At 44.3% G+C, this 17,270-nt stretch overlaps 1 protein-coding gene across 4 annotated transcripts in view; it reads left to right on the forward strand.

Annotated features, from left to right (window-relative positions):
- The window catches only part of DOCK7 (dedicator of cytokinesis 7), a 147,930-nt gene that overhangs the window by 32,960 nt on the left and 97,700 nt on the right, over positions 1–17,270 (forward strand). For all 4 annotated transcript variants that reach the window (XM_032218873.1, XM_032218874.1, XM_032218871.1 and 1 more), the window contains exons 9-14: positions 417–566; positions 1,898–1,978; positions 3,412–3,577; positions 8,569–8,711; positions 9,138–9,231; positions 9,331–9,493. In XM_032218873.1, the coding sequence (XP_032074764.1) occupies positions 417–566; positions 1,898–1,978; positions 3,412–3,577; positions 8,569–8,711; positions 9,138–9,231; positions 9,331–9,493 (797 nt within the window). The remainder of the gene's footprint in view (positions 1–416; positions 567–1,897; positions 1,979–3,411; positions 3,578–8,568; positions 8,712–9,137; positions 9,232–9,330; positions 9,494–17,270) is intronic.

Below are 17,270 nucleotides of genomic sequence, written 5' to 3' on the forward strand. Positions count from 1 at the left end.
TCCATTTGAGGAATAACAGAAAAGTCACTGTACTGTAGGCCAAACTGTGTCACAAGTGACTCTAGCAAATGTATGAACAGCAGGTGTTCAGACACAATTATAGCTTTAATCCAAAAGACCATGTTTGCCCAGCCTCAATTAATCCATGCTTGGTTTAAAGTGTGCTTGACAGGTATGCATACATATGCACATTCCAAATCACATTTTGCCCTCCTAATCTGAGCCTTGTGCAGTCCTAAATGGCATAAAACTATGTTAAAATATAAAAAGTATCTTAAGTTATCTCTAGTGGTTATAAGAGTAGCTATATTATGAACTGGTATGAAATTTTAAAATTCTGTATTTGGTGAAGAATATTTATTTATTTGTCTGTATGACTAGTTAATAACCTGTAATTAGCTAGCTTCTTGTTTTAGATTTCAGAGAACTTTTTCTTTGATTTAAACTCCGAACAAATGAAAAGCATGCTGCGACCTCATGTTCCCCCTGCGGCCATAACCACTTTGGCTCGTTCAGCCATCTTTTCTATTACATACCCTTCCCAAGATGTCTTTCTGGTAATAAAGGTAAGATTTTTCTTCTCTTGTTCAAAAAGTGAATATTTTATGTGATGATAAAGGTTGGGAATGTAGCTGTCCAATATATGAGTATTTAAAAATTAGAGATGAAAGTCATTTAAAAGTCTGCTGGAATATATAATTTCATAAGACTTGAATATTGTTCGTAGGTAATCATCTCTCTTTATATAGGTAGGGAGAAATATACAAGGTGTAGATGAAGAAATTGTTTTTAAGAGAAATAGCAGAGGCAAATAACAAAGCACTAAATGCATACATATACACACCATTCTTAAAGGAATGCATACATATACACACCATTCTTAAAGGAAATAAATCCTGACTGTTCTTTGGAAGGACAGCTACTGAAGCTGAAGTTCAAATAGTTTGGTCACCTAAAGAGAAGTGAGGATTCATTGGAAAAGCCCTCATGTTGGAAAAGATGGAAGGCAAAAGAAGAAGGGGATAGCAGAGTATGAGATGGTTAGATAGTGTTAACAACGCAATGAACATGAACTTGGGCAAACCCTATGAGACAATGGAGGACAGGGAGGAACCTGACATTCTGTGATGTGTGAAGAGTTGGACATGACTTAGTGACTGAACAACCACAAAATACACAACATAAAATGCATTATCAAGAAATGAAAGAAGTTTGGCAGAGGTCAATTCCTTCCCCTTTCTCAAAAAATGTAAGTGATGGCACAGGTGATAGCCCTGACCCTGTGTTTAGATGTTGTGTTCCATTATTGGAAATTACACATGCTTTCTTGGACATATTTTTATATACAACAGGGAGTATGCCTGCAGATTATACATGTATAGCTACTACCTAAATGCTGCTTTTTGTCCTTCCTCTCCTCCTGTGGTTACCCTACATTTGTAAGTGTTCCTTGATCATTCCAGGCCTTACATACGTAAGAAACACCTGTTAATGGGCAAGGGCATAAGCTTTGCTAAATGAACAAATGAAAACAAGATGTATAATTAGGCTGGTCTCCCAGTAGGGAATTTTAGAGAATTTTCATATTGATGAAGACTTGAGTCCATAACAAGCAAATCTAAAAAGATGGGACTTCTTATTCTCTTAGTCAGAAATTTCAAATTGGCAATTGGGAGATAAGGAATTGGCCTGTTCTCCTTTGTACAGATGTGACTGCACCTGCTTTTTACCTTTATGACTGTGGCTTATATAACTAGTCACAAAAAAATTATCTCTCTTCCTAACTGTAGAATTGAGTAATTGATTGGAAAGTTCAACTTCAATCACATATTGTATATACGAAACATGTTTCCTAAATCATACCAATCCTCCTTTCTGCCTCCTTTTCTTTGAGTAGTTGGAAAAGGTACTACAACAAGGAGACATTGGGGAATGTGCTGAGCCATATATGATTATGAAAGAAGCAGATGCTGCAAAGGTAAGCACTTTTTAAATTTTTCATCCAAAAGTAGATTGTGCCCTGCACTTAACAGTAGATTGTTATATTCATTAAAGAAAGGGGAGCAGTTCACATATAAGAGATACAAATCATGAATTGCAAGTCATTCTACTGACAAATAGTGCAAAATGAAGCAATTTGCAGTAATTCCCATTCCCCTTGTATTTTAGCCTTTTGGAGATGCCAAAGTTGCTAAAGTTTCTATCTATTCTGTTCTGCTTCTGAAACCCATTCTCATAAGTAATTTGCTTGAGTAAATTTTGGGGAGGATTTAGACATATTGCTCAATTAGATTTGCCACTATGTGACTAAGCCAAAATCTTGTATCTTGACTCTTGCCTCTTTGCATCATGTCCCCATTCTTCCTCTTTAAATGAAAATTTGTGGTTTACTGTTGCCCCATAACATAATTATGTGCTATAATAAATGGAAAGCTACCAAGATAATGGTTTGAAATTCTGCTCTGTAAAAAAATAGAAGAAGCCCTCCACAATTGAGCCCAAAATTTCTTTTTCTCAGTGACACGGTTGTTAAATGAGTTTTGTCCCATTTTATGACTTTTCTTGCCACAATGTTGTTGTTAAGTGCAGTTGTTCAGTTAGTATCACGGTTGTTCAAGTGAATATGGCTTCCCCATCGACTTTGTTTGTCAAAAGGTCACAAAAGATAATCACATGACCCCAAGACACCGCAGCTGATATAACTATGATTCAGTTGCCAAGCATCCAAATCCAAATTTCACACTTATAACCACTGTAGCATCCCCATGGTTGTAAGTGTGAAAAACAGCCATAGGTCACTATTTTCAGTGCTGTTGTAACTTCAAAAAGTCACTAACTGAATGGTTTTAAATCGAGGACTACCCATATTTAACTATAAAATATTGTTAATACTTTAGAGGTATTGGCATAAATCTAGAAAGAATTCTGAATAAATAATAGCTCTGTTTGAGCTGCTTTTTTATAATCTTGCATCAGTCTCCTTTTGTTTGGTTGCAACAGATATTTCCTCTTGTAAATACAGTGTAACTTGTAATTGTTTAGAGATATATTGTGAGAATTCTTTTGGGTTCTATTAGTGACTTAATTGTAAATTCTGTGATTTTCACTTTCAACTAGAGGCAAGTCCTTTCATTTGACCATGCATATTTAAACCACATTTAAAGGTTAATTGCATTACTTAACATAATATTAGGAAAAAATCTTTAATTCATGTGAGGAATATATACAATCAAATGCTTCAATTAAACAAATCCTTATTTCCAACAGTATATTAAAAATAATTCTTAGAAATATGCCAAGTTTCAGCTTTTAAACATGAACTGACATGTTATAATTAGCAGAGAACTATTAATGTTTTAGAAATATTTCAGTTGTGTGAACAGGTTTATTTGCTTGTTTTTATTTTTGCAGAACAAGGAAAAACTAGACAAACTGAAAAGCCAATCAGAACAATTTTGCCAAAGACTTGGCAAATATCGCATGCCTTTTGCGTGGACTGCTATTCATTTAATGAATATAGTCAGTAGTGCTGGAAGTTTGGAAAGAGATTCTGCAGAAGTAGAAATTGCCACTGGAGGTAGATATCTAAACATTACAAAAATTGAAAATAAGTCTTAGCAAAAAAACAATATGTGAAATTGTTTGCTTTTTTAAAACTACTTACTTACTAGCCGCAATATTTGTTTTGAGTTATGTACTATCTATTACTTTAAAAAACAGCATTTCATTACTAGTGGAAATAAATGCACATATAGTATATATTTAGAATATAGAATATGCTGCTGAAAACAAGCAAATGGATTAGAGATGTAAAGGACTGCAGATTTTGCTGCCAAAAAGCTAGGTTACCTAGTGGGTTTTAGTGTCTGGTGAATTTTAATATTTTTGGAATGTGGAGTCCTTGGTGCTCTCTGAGCTTGGTTGCTTTCTTGCAGATGTTTCATTACCCAAGTAGGTAACATCTTCAAGGCTAGAAGGGAATGTGGTTTGTAATGCCTGAACAGAACTTACCTTCCCTTTTTTTCTTTTCATCTGGTTCAGATAATTCTTCCCCTTACCTTATCTTAATCCAAGTTTATTCTATTTTGTTGCCTCTTTCTTTCTTTCTTTCTTTCTTTCTTTCTTTCTTTCTTTCTTTCTTTCTTTCTTTCTCTCTCTCTCTCTCTCCCTCCTTCCCTCCATTTCTGCAGCTGCCCATTTCAGTCAATGATACTGGTGTCAACTCATAAAGCTAAGTTAGCTGAGTTAATTAGGCCATCTTACGGAAACCTGACAACCGGATGGCTTACAATTCAAAAAGGAAAAAAAACATAATTATTAAAAATACTAAAAACATTTTAAACCAATAAAAAACATAAAGCATTCAGATTAAATATACATAGGAGCAAGCTACTTGGCCAGATAGCAATATAGCCAATTGGGTCCTTAATATATTCAGCATCAGAGGCACGGGAACACAGCCAAGTTTTTAAGCCTTTATGAAAGGCTTAGAGATTTAGAGCGAAGTACAAACAACTGTTGGGGGAGACTTAAAGGGGAAGTTGACAAAAAGGGCAAATATTGCTGGATATCAACCTCTTCCAGAAATAGATTAGTTCTTCCTTTCATAAAACAGAGAGCTAAGTTTGGTAGTGGTTAAGGTGCTGACCTAGAAACCGGAAATGGTTAGTTCCAGTCCTGCCTTAGGCAAGAAAGCTGGCTGGGTGACTTTGAGCTAGTCATACTTTCTCATCTCATCTCATCTCACTGGTTTCTTGTTGTAGAGAAAATAGACAGAAGTATTAGGTATGTTGCTATACATACACATATAATAAAAATATAATGTAGAACTGTCCAGGCCTGCTCTAATTATTTTTCTGCAAAATGTAGGTTACTGCTGTATTTCTTTTGACCATCACAGAGTTTGGATTGAGTCAGTGGTGGGTTCCGGATCTCATCACAACCGGTACACTGTGACGAGGCCGGGCATCCACCACATGCATGTGCGCTGTGCACACATGCACACCCACTGCCCAGCGATGCTCCAGCTGCTCGGTGGAGCGTTGAGCAGGCGCAGTATGCTGCGTGCGCATGCGCAAATGGCCCAGTTGGCTCAAATACAGGTAAGGAACGCGGGTGGGCCCTCCAAAGCACCATTCCAGTACAGTGCCCCTTACTGGGGCGTACCTGCCATGCCAGAACCCACCACTGGATTGAGTATGCTACACAATACATATTTATTAACTTCCATTTCATTTTTTTCATTTTTACTAAATCCGTCCGTCCTCCCTCCCTCCCTCCCATAAAGCTGCCTCAACTCAGAGGCAAACTGGCTGGATAGTATTTTATTTATTTATTCAGTTTATATTGCCTTCCATCTCACATACGTACATGGTATTGGATGGCTTATGAAGTTAAAAACACACCAAAAGTACAAAAATAATCAGATACATGAAATCATTCAGCATTACAAACAATAAAAAACTGTAATAACCATAAAAAACATAATCAGCATGCAATTAAAATCAACACAAGCCAGACATTTCAAATATTCATACCACCAACTTATCTTATGGGAATCAATGGGAAAAGCCAGTTTGTAAAGAAATGCTTAAACGCTTGAAGCCACTCCCAAAGGGCAGGAACAGAGAAGACTCCATGATGCTGCCCAGTGAATGAGATTTGAAGTTCAGGATGAGCAGAAGTAATGAATGAGAGGCAGTCTCTGAGCCACATTCAATGTCATAAAGGAGTTTACAGTTGGTGACCGCCATTTTGTGACTGGAAGCTCAGTTGCAAAGTTCACATAGCAGAGATATTTCAAGGACTTACCAAGATGTATCCATAGCTTTTTCCGCTGCTCATTCTGCATGAGCTGTAGATCTAAAGTGGTCTTCAGAGGTAGCTTTATGTAGAGCACATTGCAGTAATCCATATTTGAAGTGACCAAATATGAGTGACCATGAGGAGAGATGAGCAATTGGTCATTAGATGATTCTGTGCAAAGAACCAACCACTGCTATTTGTTCCTTGAACAGGCAGATCGTGTGAGTTCTGGATAAGTACACATCAGCTCTGTGTAACTCCATTCAGAGCCAAAGATCAAAAATCAACAGGACCAGACAATTTATGCACCCATAAGTATTTGGTCTTTTCAGGAGTAAACTTTAGCTTGTTACTCCCATCCAGGCCCAGGAAACTTCCAGACACAGACATGAATTGACATAGCATAACTAGTACACTGGAGATACTTGATCTCATGTTGCTGAATAGCAGCCAGTAATTTCATGTAAATGATTAATAAGAGAGATGAGAATATCAAGCCCTGAGGTACTCTGCAAACCATGTGGTTGGATAGACCTCCCTCCACTTGGCAACATAAACTGGAACTGGTCACAGAGAAGAAAAACTACTTCAATAACATGCTTACTACTTCATGGATCCAAGTTCACATTCTTTTCCAGGAAGACTCTAGCCACTAGGAATTGGCATTAAGAGAAGAATTGCTATGTTTTCCTGCTCTTAGCACCAAGTGTAATTTCTTATACGGTTTCTTACATATGCTTGGTCTGATTCTACTCTTGTCTTTTTTTCAGTAGCATCTAGGCATTCCTTCTACTAGGCATTCCTTCTACTATTCCACCTCTCACAACCCTTTGGAATACCAAGGAGTACTGCAGGACTCACACACAGAAAAGTGCATTGATATAATTGGACACAAGATCCTCAGTGCACATCTATTTCAGATGGAGACCAAGACCATCAGATCCCCAGGAAAAGAAATCCCAACCTTTCTAAAATCCGTCTGGGTCTATTAGTCACTTGGGACAGACTAATTACATAGCTTCTGACTTTTCTGTGGACAGAGGGCAGCACTAGGAAGCCAAAAGCAAAGTGATTTGTCCTTGGTAAAGAAATGATGGTAATGTAATCCATCTTCAGTTCACAACTGCCCAGAGACAAAAAAATAGTAGATCCAGTATGTGATCCTTGATACATATTGGACCAGTGGTGGGATATGCCCGGTTCATGCTGGGAGCACCAGGTACCGTTTTGATATGGTGCTCCGGAGGGACCACCCGCCCGCCAGTCCTTCTTACTTGTATTTGAGCCGATCGGGGCTTTGGCACACAGGCATGGAGCATATGGCACCTGTGCAATGCTCCGCCAAAAAGCTGGAGCATCGCGGGCAGTAAGTATGCATGTGCACATTGTGCATGTGCTGGACTCCTGGACCCATTGCAGTGTACCGGTTGCAATGGGATCCAGAACCCACCACTGTATTGGACCCTCAAAAATTTGATTCCGATCACAATGGCCATAATTACTGTGGCACACCAGCTTTATGACACACAAGGGCAAGTTAATGTTTCCACAAATTAACAGTTTTGCAGAGTCTGCTGCAGACTTGATAATCAAAGCAAGCTTTAGTGGCCAGTACAACATTTGCAAATCAACCTGCTTCCTAGGGACCGCCTAGGACAGTGATGGTGAACCTTTTCAGCACCAAGTGTCCAAACCGGAACGCGTGTGCATGTGCGCGCATGCATGTGCCGGAGTGCCAAAAATCCGAAGGCCTGCTGGCCAGCATGTGCACACCTGTTTTTGGCCATTTGTCCAGCTGTTTAGGGCCGTTTTCCAGGCCATTTTCCAGGCTGTTTTCAGGCCGTTTTCCAGCACTCCAGCCCCCACAGAGACCAGCTGGCCGGCACGCATGAAACCAGAAGAGCAACTGGCAACGGCACGTGTGTCCACAGAGAAGGCTCTGTGTGCCACCTCTGGCACGCGTGCCACACAGGTTCACCCTCACAGACCTAGGATCTCACAACATGTTATCTATGGCATAAATCCTCCAAATTTGTTAAGGCATTTGGATGATTGCTGTTACTCCAAACTTCGGGGTTGCAATTGCTGCCAAAGCCAAAACTCAGATGAGTCTATCTGCAAGAGGTGATCACCCAGTCTGAGTGATTCATATCAAATTAGTTGTCTCATCCATTATAAGATCATGGGTCTTGTCACTGCTTTATTATATATCTTCCTGGCATTTACCAGGCCCTCTGAGAATCCTTGTGTACAGCTCATGAAATAAAATGGATAATCCTGCAATAAAAAATAGAATGATCTTTTAGAGATTTCATTCCTAGTCCATCTGCTGTTTTCTAAAACTATTCTGCTAAATCTTATGAAAATGTTACTGACTGGTGAACTCACAAGAGTGATTTTATTATTGCAAAGCATCATGGAGTATTTTATTGTTGGATACTAGTATTCAGTGTATTCAGAATTTTGCTTATTTATATTTCCTGTTTCTAAACCACCCATATTTTTCATAATGACTAACTTCATCATTTTTTTGAGAAATAAAGACATAAATTGCCATGTGATTTATAATAAGCAGAAGCCACTTGGTATGGTTGTTGTGAAGGAAGTAAGTAAGGATAATGACTGCTTTGTGCATTTTTGATGCCTCAGGAGTAAAATTGTGTTAGCATAACTGTCTCTTTATCTTGTTTTTCCCACAGTTCATACAGCTAACTTTCAAAAGTAATTATGAAAGTTTTATTTCTCTTACTTTTTTTTTTAAAGAACGCAAAGGATCTTGGTCTGAAAGAAGAAATTCTAGCATTGTTGGTAGGCGTTCTCTAGAAAGAACCACTAGTGGGGATGAGGCCTGTAACCTGACTAATTTTAGACCAGCTACTTTGACAGTGACAAACTTCTTTAAACAGGTATTCCACCAATCTTGATATATTTACTCTTGCCGCAACTAGTCATATGTTGTTATTGTTATTATTTTAGAATATGTTATCCTAACTAGTTAAAGTTTCATTAGGCCTTCAAGAACTTCCCCATTGACTTTGCTTGTCAGAAGGTAGCAAAAGGTGATCCCATGACCCCAGGACACTGCAACTGTTATAAATATGAGCCAATTGCTAAGCATCCAAATTTTGATCATGTGACTATAGGGAAGCTGCAACAGTCATAAGTGTGAAAAATGGTCAAGTAACTTTTTTCAGTGCTGTTGTACATTCAAATGGTCACTAAATGAATGGTTGTAAGTCAAGGGCTACTGTATAGAGGAGGACAACGTGAAATAGTGGTGGAGACTTGTTATATGGCTGGAAATGATTGCTTCCTTTATTTATCAATTATAGGAAGGTGACCGGTTGAGTGATGAAGATTTATACAAATTCCTTGCGGATATGAAGAGGCCTTCTTCTGTTCTAAGACGCCTGAGACCTATCACAGGTAACATATCACTGCTGAAAAACATTGAAGGTCAGTTTTTGTTTTCTAGGCAAATGGTTATTTTAAAGTTTGATTATACTATAATTTGTCATTCCATAGCTCAGTTGAAGATTGATATTTCTCCAGCCCCAGAGAACCCACACTATTGTCTAACTCCAGAGCTGTTGCAAGTAAAACTTTACCCAGATAGTAGAGTTCGACCAACAAGAGAGATCTTGGAATTTCCTGCAAGAGATGTTTATATTCCAAATACAACTTATAGGTAAGAAAAAAATAATAATTTTAGCACATTCAAGTTTTGCAAACTTATTTTATATTCTGTTATTCTTCATGCAAACATAATTGGCTGAGGCAAATTGTATAGAGGTTGTGGAACACATTGAGACAAATTACTTTTTCAGTAATTGACTAATTATTGCTATAGATGATAGATTTTACGTTCCTCATTGAACCTAAACCACATTCACCTTATGCTGTTGTTTTTGAATTGTATCAGTTAATTTGTATCACTGGTTTTCAGTTTAACTTATATTCAGAAGATCACTTATGACACCAAAAGGTTAATTACCAGAATTTATTTTTTGTGTTCATTTAATTTGAATAGTTGAAAGTTGAGTAGAAAAGAATCTTTTCTCTTTGGTCTTTACGAGATATAACCTAAATGTTGAATTAACCTTGTTTTGCTTGAATTCCCTCTATTCTTTACCCGTGTAATATCACCACTAGATCAAAACAAAAAATATCATTGCTAAGGGAATATGTGTGAATAGAATGGAATATTTAAATATGATTATAATTTAAATATTCTATTTAAATTATAATAAAGGTACTAGGACTGCTACATACTTTAGTGTGCTACTCCACTAAGATCTGGATAAAGGAAATACAACAATGGGGGAAATTGTGTGCTCCTATTGTTAATGAAACTAGTTCAAGAATGGATTACATTTTTCATGGTATTTTAATTAAAAAAATGTAGGGTCACCTTACCTAAAGAAAGCATATATAGTACAGTACTATATTGGGTCTAGAAAAATGCAGACAAACCTTTAGATAAGTGGTTCCCAACCTTTTTTTGGCCATGCCCCACCTAAGCATTTCTAAAATCCTGACCCCCCCCCCCAGGTGACATATAATTCTTACTTTACTCAAAAAGTGAACTCTAGTCATGTGGAGGAAGCCTAAAAGGCCATTAACTTGGTTTAAGCAAGGTTCAGATTTCCCCCATTAAAAATCAAATTGCCCCACATTGGGAACCACTGCTCTAGATGGTGCAAAGATATAATAAATGAACTCTCTTTCATCTGTTGGTCATCCAGGTGTTTGCTACCAACTTTGATAGCTATAACTGTCCTTTAGTTCTTTTCCACTGCAAATAATATGGACATTTATCATGCTTAAGTAACCTAGTTCTATATTATGAAAGTGGCAGCTAGAGAGGCATACTGCCTGTCTCACAATGCTGAAAACAGGGTCATTTAAACAAAGACGAAGAGCATTATTTTGTAAACAGAAGGTATTGGGCTCTGGTTGCTGGTGTAGGTATTGGCTGCTTGCTAGATGTTTTGTCACCACTTGCTTAGCACAGCTTCCTGCAGCCTCAGCTAACTTCTGTTTTAGGGAAGTAAAAGAGCTTTCCCATCTCTTTTCTTTGCTCCCACAGCAACCAACCAATTCCTTTGATATTAATCAATTGATATTCAAAAACTGTCAACCTGGTCTCTGAGGTGGGGTGTGGGAGGAGTCACTGAATGGGTATTGTTACGGCCCAATTGCCTGGAGACTGAGGTAAATCTGAGGACACGCCCTCTGTTCCTCCTGGTGACTCCCCAGATTAACCTCAGTCTTCAGCCTAACAGGAGCTATTCAGTGACTCTCCAGTAATTAGCATTTAGTTTAGTATTTTTTTGTAGTATTTTTCCCTTTTTTTGCTAGATCTGCAGGAATTGTTTGCAGCTTTTTATTTTTTGCCTCTCCTACCTCGGTTTGCGTGCCCTTTTCCTGCCTGCCTAAGCGCAATCTGCGTTCGTTGCAGTTTTGCAGGCCCCGCAACACTGGCACCTGGTGGAAGGGGGGGGGGGGGGCAAAAGCCGAGCCTCAAATGCCGCTGCCGTCCGGAGAAGAGGAAGCCAACCGAATCCACGAAGACTCCGGAGGCAGCGAGATGAGGAAGGAGCGGTTCACCCGGAACCGCTCTAGGCATCGGACTGCGTGGTCGGCGGTCGCCATTTTGGAAAGCAGGGCGCACGCGCAGAGCACCAAGGTGACTGTTCTCAGTTGCTGCAGCTCCCCAGCATCTCAGGACACAGGATCGTCGGGCCCAAGCTCCGTCCGGCCATCCGGGGAGGGCCAGCGCAAGGCGGCGCAGCATTCTCTGTTCGACCCACAGGTCGGTGGGTGGCTAGGAAGACTGCAGATCTGAAGGAGCACCGGATCCATGAAGTCCAGGAGACCAGGCCTAGTGGAGGGAGAGAGAGAGAAGGAGAGAGAAGGATTCACAACACTGAATACTGCGATGGTGGATGCCATGAGGAGCAAGGGAGCAGTGGCTCCCAGCTCTCCAGGGCCTTCTGACCCGGGTGAGGGAACCTCTAGGGGGGTAGGCCCAAGGCCCAGGGGGAGATCACTTCCTAGGAAGTGTTCCGCCAAATCTTCCAGAAGGGAAGGAGGCCCCTTCTACCAGGGTGACCAGTAGGAGGGCTAGGGATTGCATCAGCCCCTCCCCAGCTAGGTCATGCTCTTCCTGCAGGCCCCCTTCTCTATTACAGGAACTTGGCTCTCCAGGTCCAGAGAGGCGTTCGAGGGAATGTAGTCCCCTGTCCCCCCCCTCTATCTCCCTCTCATTCACCGGGGGCGAGGGGGGACCTCTTTGGACGTAGGGCAGTGGGTTCTCCCAGGCAGCGCTTGGTCCCTCAGGCCCCTGAACTCAGAGACAGGACAACAGGGGACCTCCTATCCTTTCCCCTGCCTACCCAGAACTGCCTGAAAGTTTCCAGAAAGTGCTGGCCAGGGCCATTGCAGATGGCATCGCCTCGGGCATGCAGCACCAGTTTCAGGGAGCCAGGCCCCGGTCTACCCATGGTGCTCCACGGGATCACACAGCAGGCCAGAATCTCCAGCCCCCAGGGACTCCCAAGCCTCATCACCTTCCACTGCCAGCGAGGGCTCGGAGTCGGGGGGGGGGGGGAAACAGAAGGATTTGGGGTTTTCAGAGGATGAGGACCCCTCAGCTCCAGAGACCCCCTCCATTGCAGGGTTATTCCCCCCCGCATTGTTCAGTTCCCTTCTGCGCAAGGCCAAGGCCACAGCAGATCTGGATCCTCTTCTGGCTCCTAGCCAGAACCCCACCCCTAGCACTAGTGGTGGGAAGAAGAAGCAGGGCGCCTTTCATAGGCCCCAGGTTGAGAAGGAGGAGATCCCCACCCCGGACCTCTTCCTGGAGGTTCTCAAGTCCCAGTGAACCAAGCCGGTTCTTTCCCCACTCCTGGGAGTAATGATCGTAGGTTCTAAACCTAAATGCATCCTTTACCCAAGCATTGCAGGTGCCTTCCGTGGACGCTCCAGTGGCAGCCTTGGCCTCCGCTTCCTCCGTAGTAACAGGAGATATCTCCAGCTGTCTAAAGGCAGAGGACAGGAGAGCGGAGCTGGTCATGCGTAAGACCTTCCAGGCTGTCTCATGGGCTATCAAGGCGGCGGCCGCCACATCTTTCTTTAATAGATCCACCATCTTGTGGCTGGAGCAGATTTGGGATAGGACACCCGCTTCAGATGTAAGGCTCCAACAGGACATCACAAAGCTGCTGACAGCGACCCAGTTCTCGGCCGACGCAACCCTGGATGTGGTAAAGTATTCCTCCAGGGACCTATCATCTTCGGTGGCATCCAGATGCCTTTTATGGCTTCGTCACTGGCAGGCTGAGGTCCAGGCAAAGTGGCCCCTGGCAGAGGTGGAGTACACAGGAGACAAGCTCTTTGGACCTGCTTTGGACCCCATCCTCGTCGAGAATAAAAACAAAAGGAAGGTCTTCCCATCCACCACCAGACGCGCAGATCACCGAGCGGCGCCCTACGCCAGGAGAGCCTCATACCGACCACCGGAGCAGGACAACCAGACACAAAGATACTCTGCTCCCAGGTACTCCAGACAGGGGGACAGGCAGTTCTCCAGGGAGAGGTTTAGACCCCAGCAGGCCGGCAAGCAGCCCTTTCAAGGGGAGGGTGCTCTTTCCGCAGGGGTAAGTGATTCGGGATCGAATCTACCCATCAGCAGTCGCCTCTCTTTCTTCACAGACCACTGGGAGGGCATCACCTTGGATGCCTGGGTCCTCCAAACCATCAGAATGGGGACTCCATCTGGAGTTCCATTCCCATCCAACCAGTAGATTCCGCACCTTTCCCTCCTCCAAGAACCCGGCTGAGTGCGCCCTCATGCATGAAGCTATTTGCCATCTTCTGGACATTAGTGCCATAGAACCGGTTACGGAGGAGGAGAAGGGATCAGGGTTCTATTCGCACCTTTTCCTAGTCCCCAAGAGTTCAGTGGGGTAGAGGCCATCCTAGATCTCAAACTCCAGAATAGTCTACCAGAAGTTCAAGATGGCTTCCCTCAAGTCCCTCTTAGAAGGGGTCAGGCAGGGGGATTTCCTAGCCTCCATCGACCTCACAGAGGCCTACCTTCACATTATGATCGCCCCTGACCATTGCAGGTTCCTCAGGTTCTCATACCGGGGAGACCATTACCAGTATAGGGCCCTTCCCTTCAGTCTGGCCTCTGCCCCCAGGACCTTCACCAAGGTAATGGCCCACCTCCGTTCCTTCCTGGTTCGCCTCCACTGTTATTTAGATGACATCCTCGTCCTAGGCCCCTCAGCTCCCCACGCAGAGAGGGATCTCAGTATGACCATCAGTACTTTGTCCTCCCTGGGGTTCTCGATTAACTTCGAGAAGAGCCACCTGACTCCCTTCACCAGGCTCCAACATCTGGGAACCATTATCAATTCAGTGGAGGGTAGGGTCTTCCTATCCCAGGAGCGCAGGGACAGCATTGTGGAATTGGTTCAGGAGATTCGCAGGCTTCGATCTGTTCCCATAGATCTTCTCTCCAGGCTCCTCGGGAAGCTCATATCCTGCATCGGGATCATCCCCTGGGCTGGCCTTTCTGCCAGAGATCTGCAGTGGTTCCTCCTCCCCCACCAGAGGAATGGGACAACCGACACAAGCTTCAAGGTCCTAGTGACCCCTCAGGTACTGCTCTCCCTCCGCTGGTGGAGGTCCCCCTCCCTGGCGAAGGGGTCTCTTTTCAGGGAACCGGACAGGCTGGTCCTCACCACGGATGAAGTCTGTTCGGCTGAGGGGCCCACCTGCAGTCCCAGTTGGCCCAGGGCCGGTGGACGCCCACAGACCTGCGGAAGAACATCAATTGGATGCTCAGGGCAATCCACTTAGCCCTTCGCTGGTTCAAACAGATGGTCGCCAGGAATCACATCTTGGTCCTGACGGACAATGTGGTGGCAAAGGCTCACGTAAACAAGCAGGGAGGCACTCACTCCGTGGCTCTTCGCGACGAGGCAAAGCGCCTGGGGTGCTGGGCGGAGCAGAACCTCCTGTCGATTCGAGCGGAGCACATCTCTGGAGTGGAGAACCAACAGGCGGACTGGCTCAGCAGGGAGACGGTGGACCACGGAGAGTGGCAACTTCATTCCAGCATCTTCGCACAGATCAGCCAGAGGTTTGGTCATCCGACGGTGGACCTCTTCGCCTCTCCATCGAACACTCAGGTTCTGAATTTCATATCCCGGTTCCCCACCCGGGGGGCTATGGACACCGACTCCCTATGCTGCAGGTGGCCGGCAGGCCTTCTGTACGCCTTCCCTCTACTTCCTCTTATTCCAGGGGTTGTGAGGAAGCTAGTGGCAGAGAGGGCAGAGATCATTCTAGTAACCCCTCACTGGCCACGACAACCCTGGTTCGCGGACCTGGTGGAATTGTTGGTCCGCCCTCCCTGGCATATTCCACAGGGGAGGGTGGAGCTGCGCCAGGGGAATCTGATCCACCCAGACCTGGAGTGGCTCAATCTGACTCGCCTGGCACTTGAGCGGGAGCAATTGAGGGTGTCCCAGATCTCTTCCAGATCATCAGCACCTTAGAAGCTTCTAGAAGGAGATCCACCACCCGCATTTACGACGCAACATGGACTGCCTTCGCCAACTGGTGCCAACCCAGGCAGGTAGAGCCTTCATCAGCCTCCGTCTCTCAGGTACTGGACTTCCCCCAGGAGGGCCTGGACAAAGGTTTTGCTCACAACACCCTACGCAGACAGGTATTGGCTCTAGCCACTATCCTTCAAGGGGGAGGGCTCCAAGTCCCTCTCCCAGGTCCCAGTCATCAAAAGATTCATCAAGGGGGCGGCCAACCTCCAGCTTCTGGTGGTCCACCAGTTCCCCTCCTGCGATTTGCCCACAGTCCTCCAGGCACTCCTGGAGCCGCCCTTCAAACCCCTTAGAGAGGTTAGCCTTCAACTCCTCACCCTCAAGGTGATCTTCCTCGTGGCAGTCACCTCGGCCAGGAGGATTTCCCAGCTTAACGCTTTGTCCTCTAGGGCCGACCTCTCCACCTTTCACAACAACAGAGTCGTACTCAGGCTTGACCCAGCCTTCATGCCCAAGGTCAATTCCCCCTTTCACAGGGGGCAGGAGGTCATTCTCCCGGACTTCTGCCCTCATCCTTCTTCTGAGAAGGAAAGGTCCTGGCATCACTTAGACGTGAGAAGGGCCCTGCGCATTTATCTCAAGTGCACAGCCCCCTTCAGACGGTCGGAGGCCCTCTTTGTCTCCTTCCACACCTCTTCCAAGGGCGCCAAGGTCTCGCCTACCACCGTCAGCAGGTGGATTAGATTGGCCATTCTCCAAGGCCTACGAGGCCTGAGGGCTGCCCATGCCACAGGACATTACTGCGCACTCCATGAGGAGCGTGGCCACCTCAGCGGCCAGGGCCACCCAGGCTCCCATCGAGGACATCTGCAGAGCTGCAGCCTGGTCCTCTCCTTCACCCTTCATCAGGTATTACCGGTTAGATATGTATGCCTCAGCCGAGGCATCCTTCGGGAGGCAGGTTCTTCAGGGTGTCCTGGACACTCGGGGGACTCAGGCCCAATAATCCCTCTCATGGACATCTAGCTTTGGTAAGTCCCATTCAGTGACTCCTTCCACAGCCCACCTCGGAGACTGTCAGTTGGTCCTACCTGAACTGCATGTGTCGAGGGTGGTGTGGGAGCAGTCACTTCTCACCCTTCAAGGGCCAGCGCCAGGCCTGAGTAGGCAACCACAGACCACCCAGGGTTCAGGAAGGGAAGCTGCCGTTGGTTTTTTCTTCTCTTCCCTTCCAGGTTCTTCTTCCGAATCATCGGTTAATCTGGGGAGTCACCAGGAGGAACAGAGGTAGTGTCCTCAGATTTACCTCAGTCTCCAGGCACTTGGGCCGTAACAATACCCATTCAATGACTGCTCCCACACCACCCTCGAGACATGCAGTTCAGATAAGACCAACTGACAATCTTTCTTCTAAAAACTGTGGGCCCAAAAAGAATAGTTTTTCTAATGAACTTTCTAGTTTATCTGAATTTGTTGAACTCTTAGCTAATCAAATTTGTGCATTGTTATTACCATTTTTGATGCGCCTTTTACCCAAAGGAAGAACAATATCATGTGCCTAGAATGGTATGTCAAAATTAAATCTTTGGTCTTCTCATTATAATCTTACTGAAAAACCACTTCAGTTTCGGTGTATCTATGTGTTGTGTATGCGTAAATACATGCACGCATGCCCCTTTGAGCAGCAGTGGGATGGTTCAAGGTCACCCACCTGGCTTTGCGCTTATGTTAAGACTAGAACTCACATTTTCCCAATTGCTAGCTCGAAGTCCTCACCACTACATCAAACTGTTTTTTTCCCTCTAGCTTAGCGCCTTGTCCATTAACATACAAATTATCAAAAAATGCAATAGTTCTTCAAGAAACATTTTGCTAGGGAAGCTTGTGGAA

Source organism: Thamnophis elegans, chromosome 5 (genome assembly GCF_009769535.1).
Source record: "Thamnophis elegans isolate rThaEle1 chromosome 5, rThaEle1.pri, whole genome shotgun sequence".
NCBI lineage: Eukaryota > Metazoa > Chordata > Lepidosauria > Squamata > Colubridae > Thamnophis > Thamnophis elegans.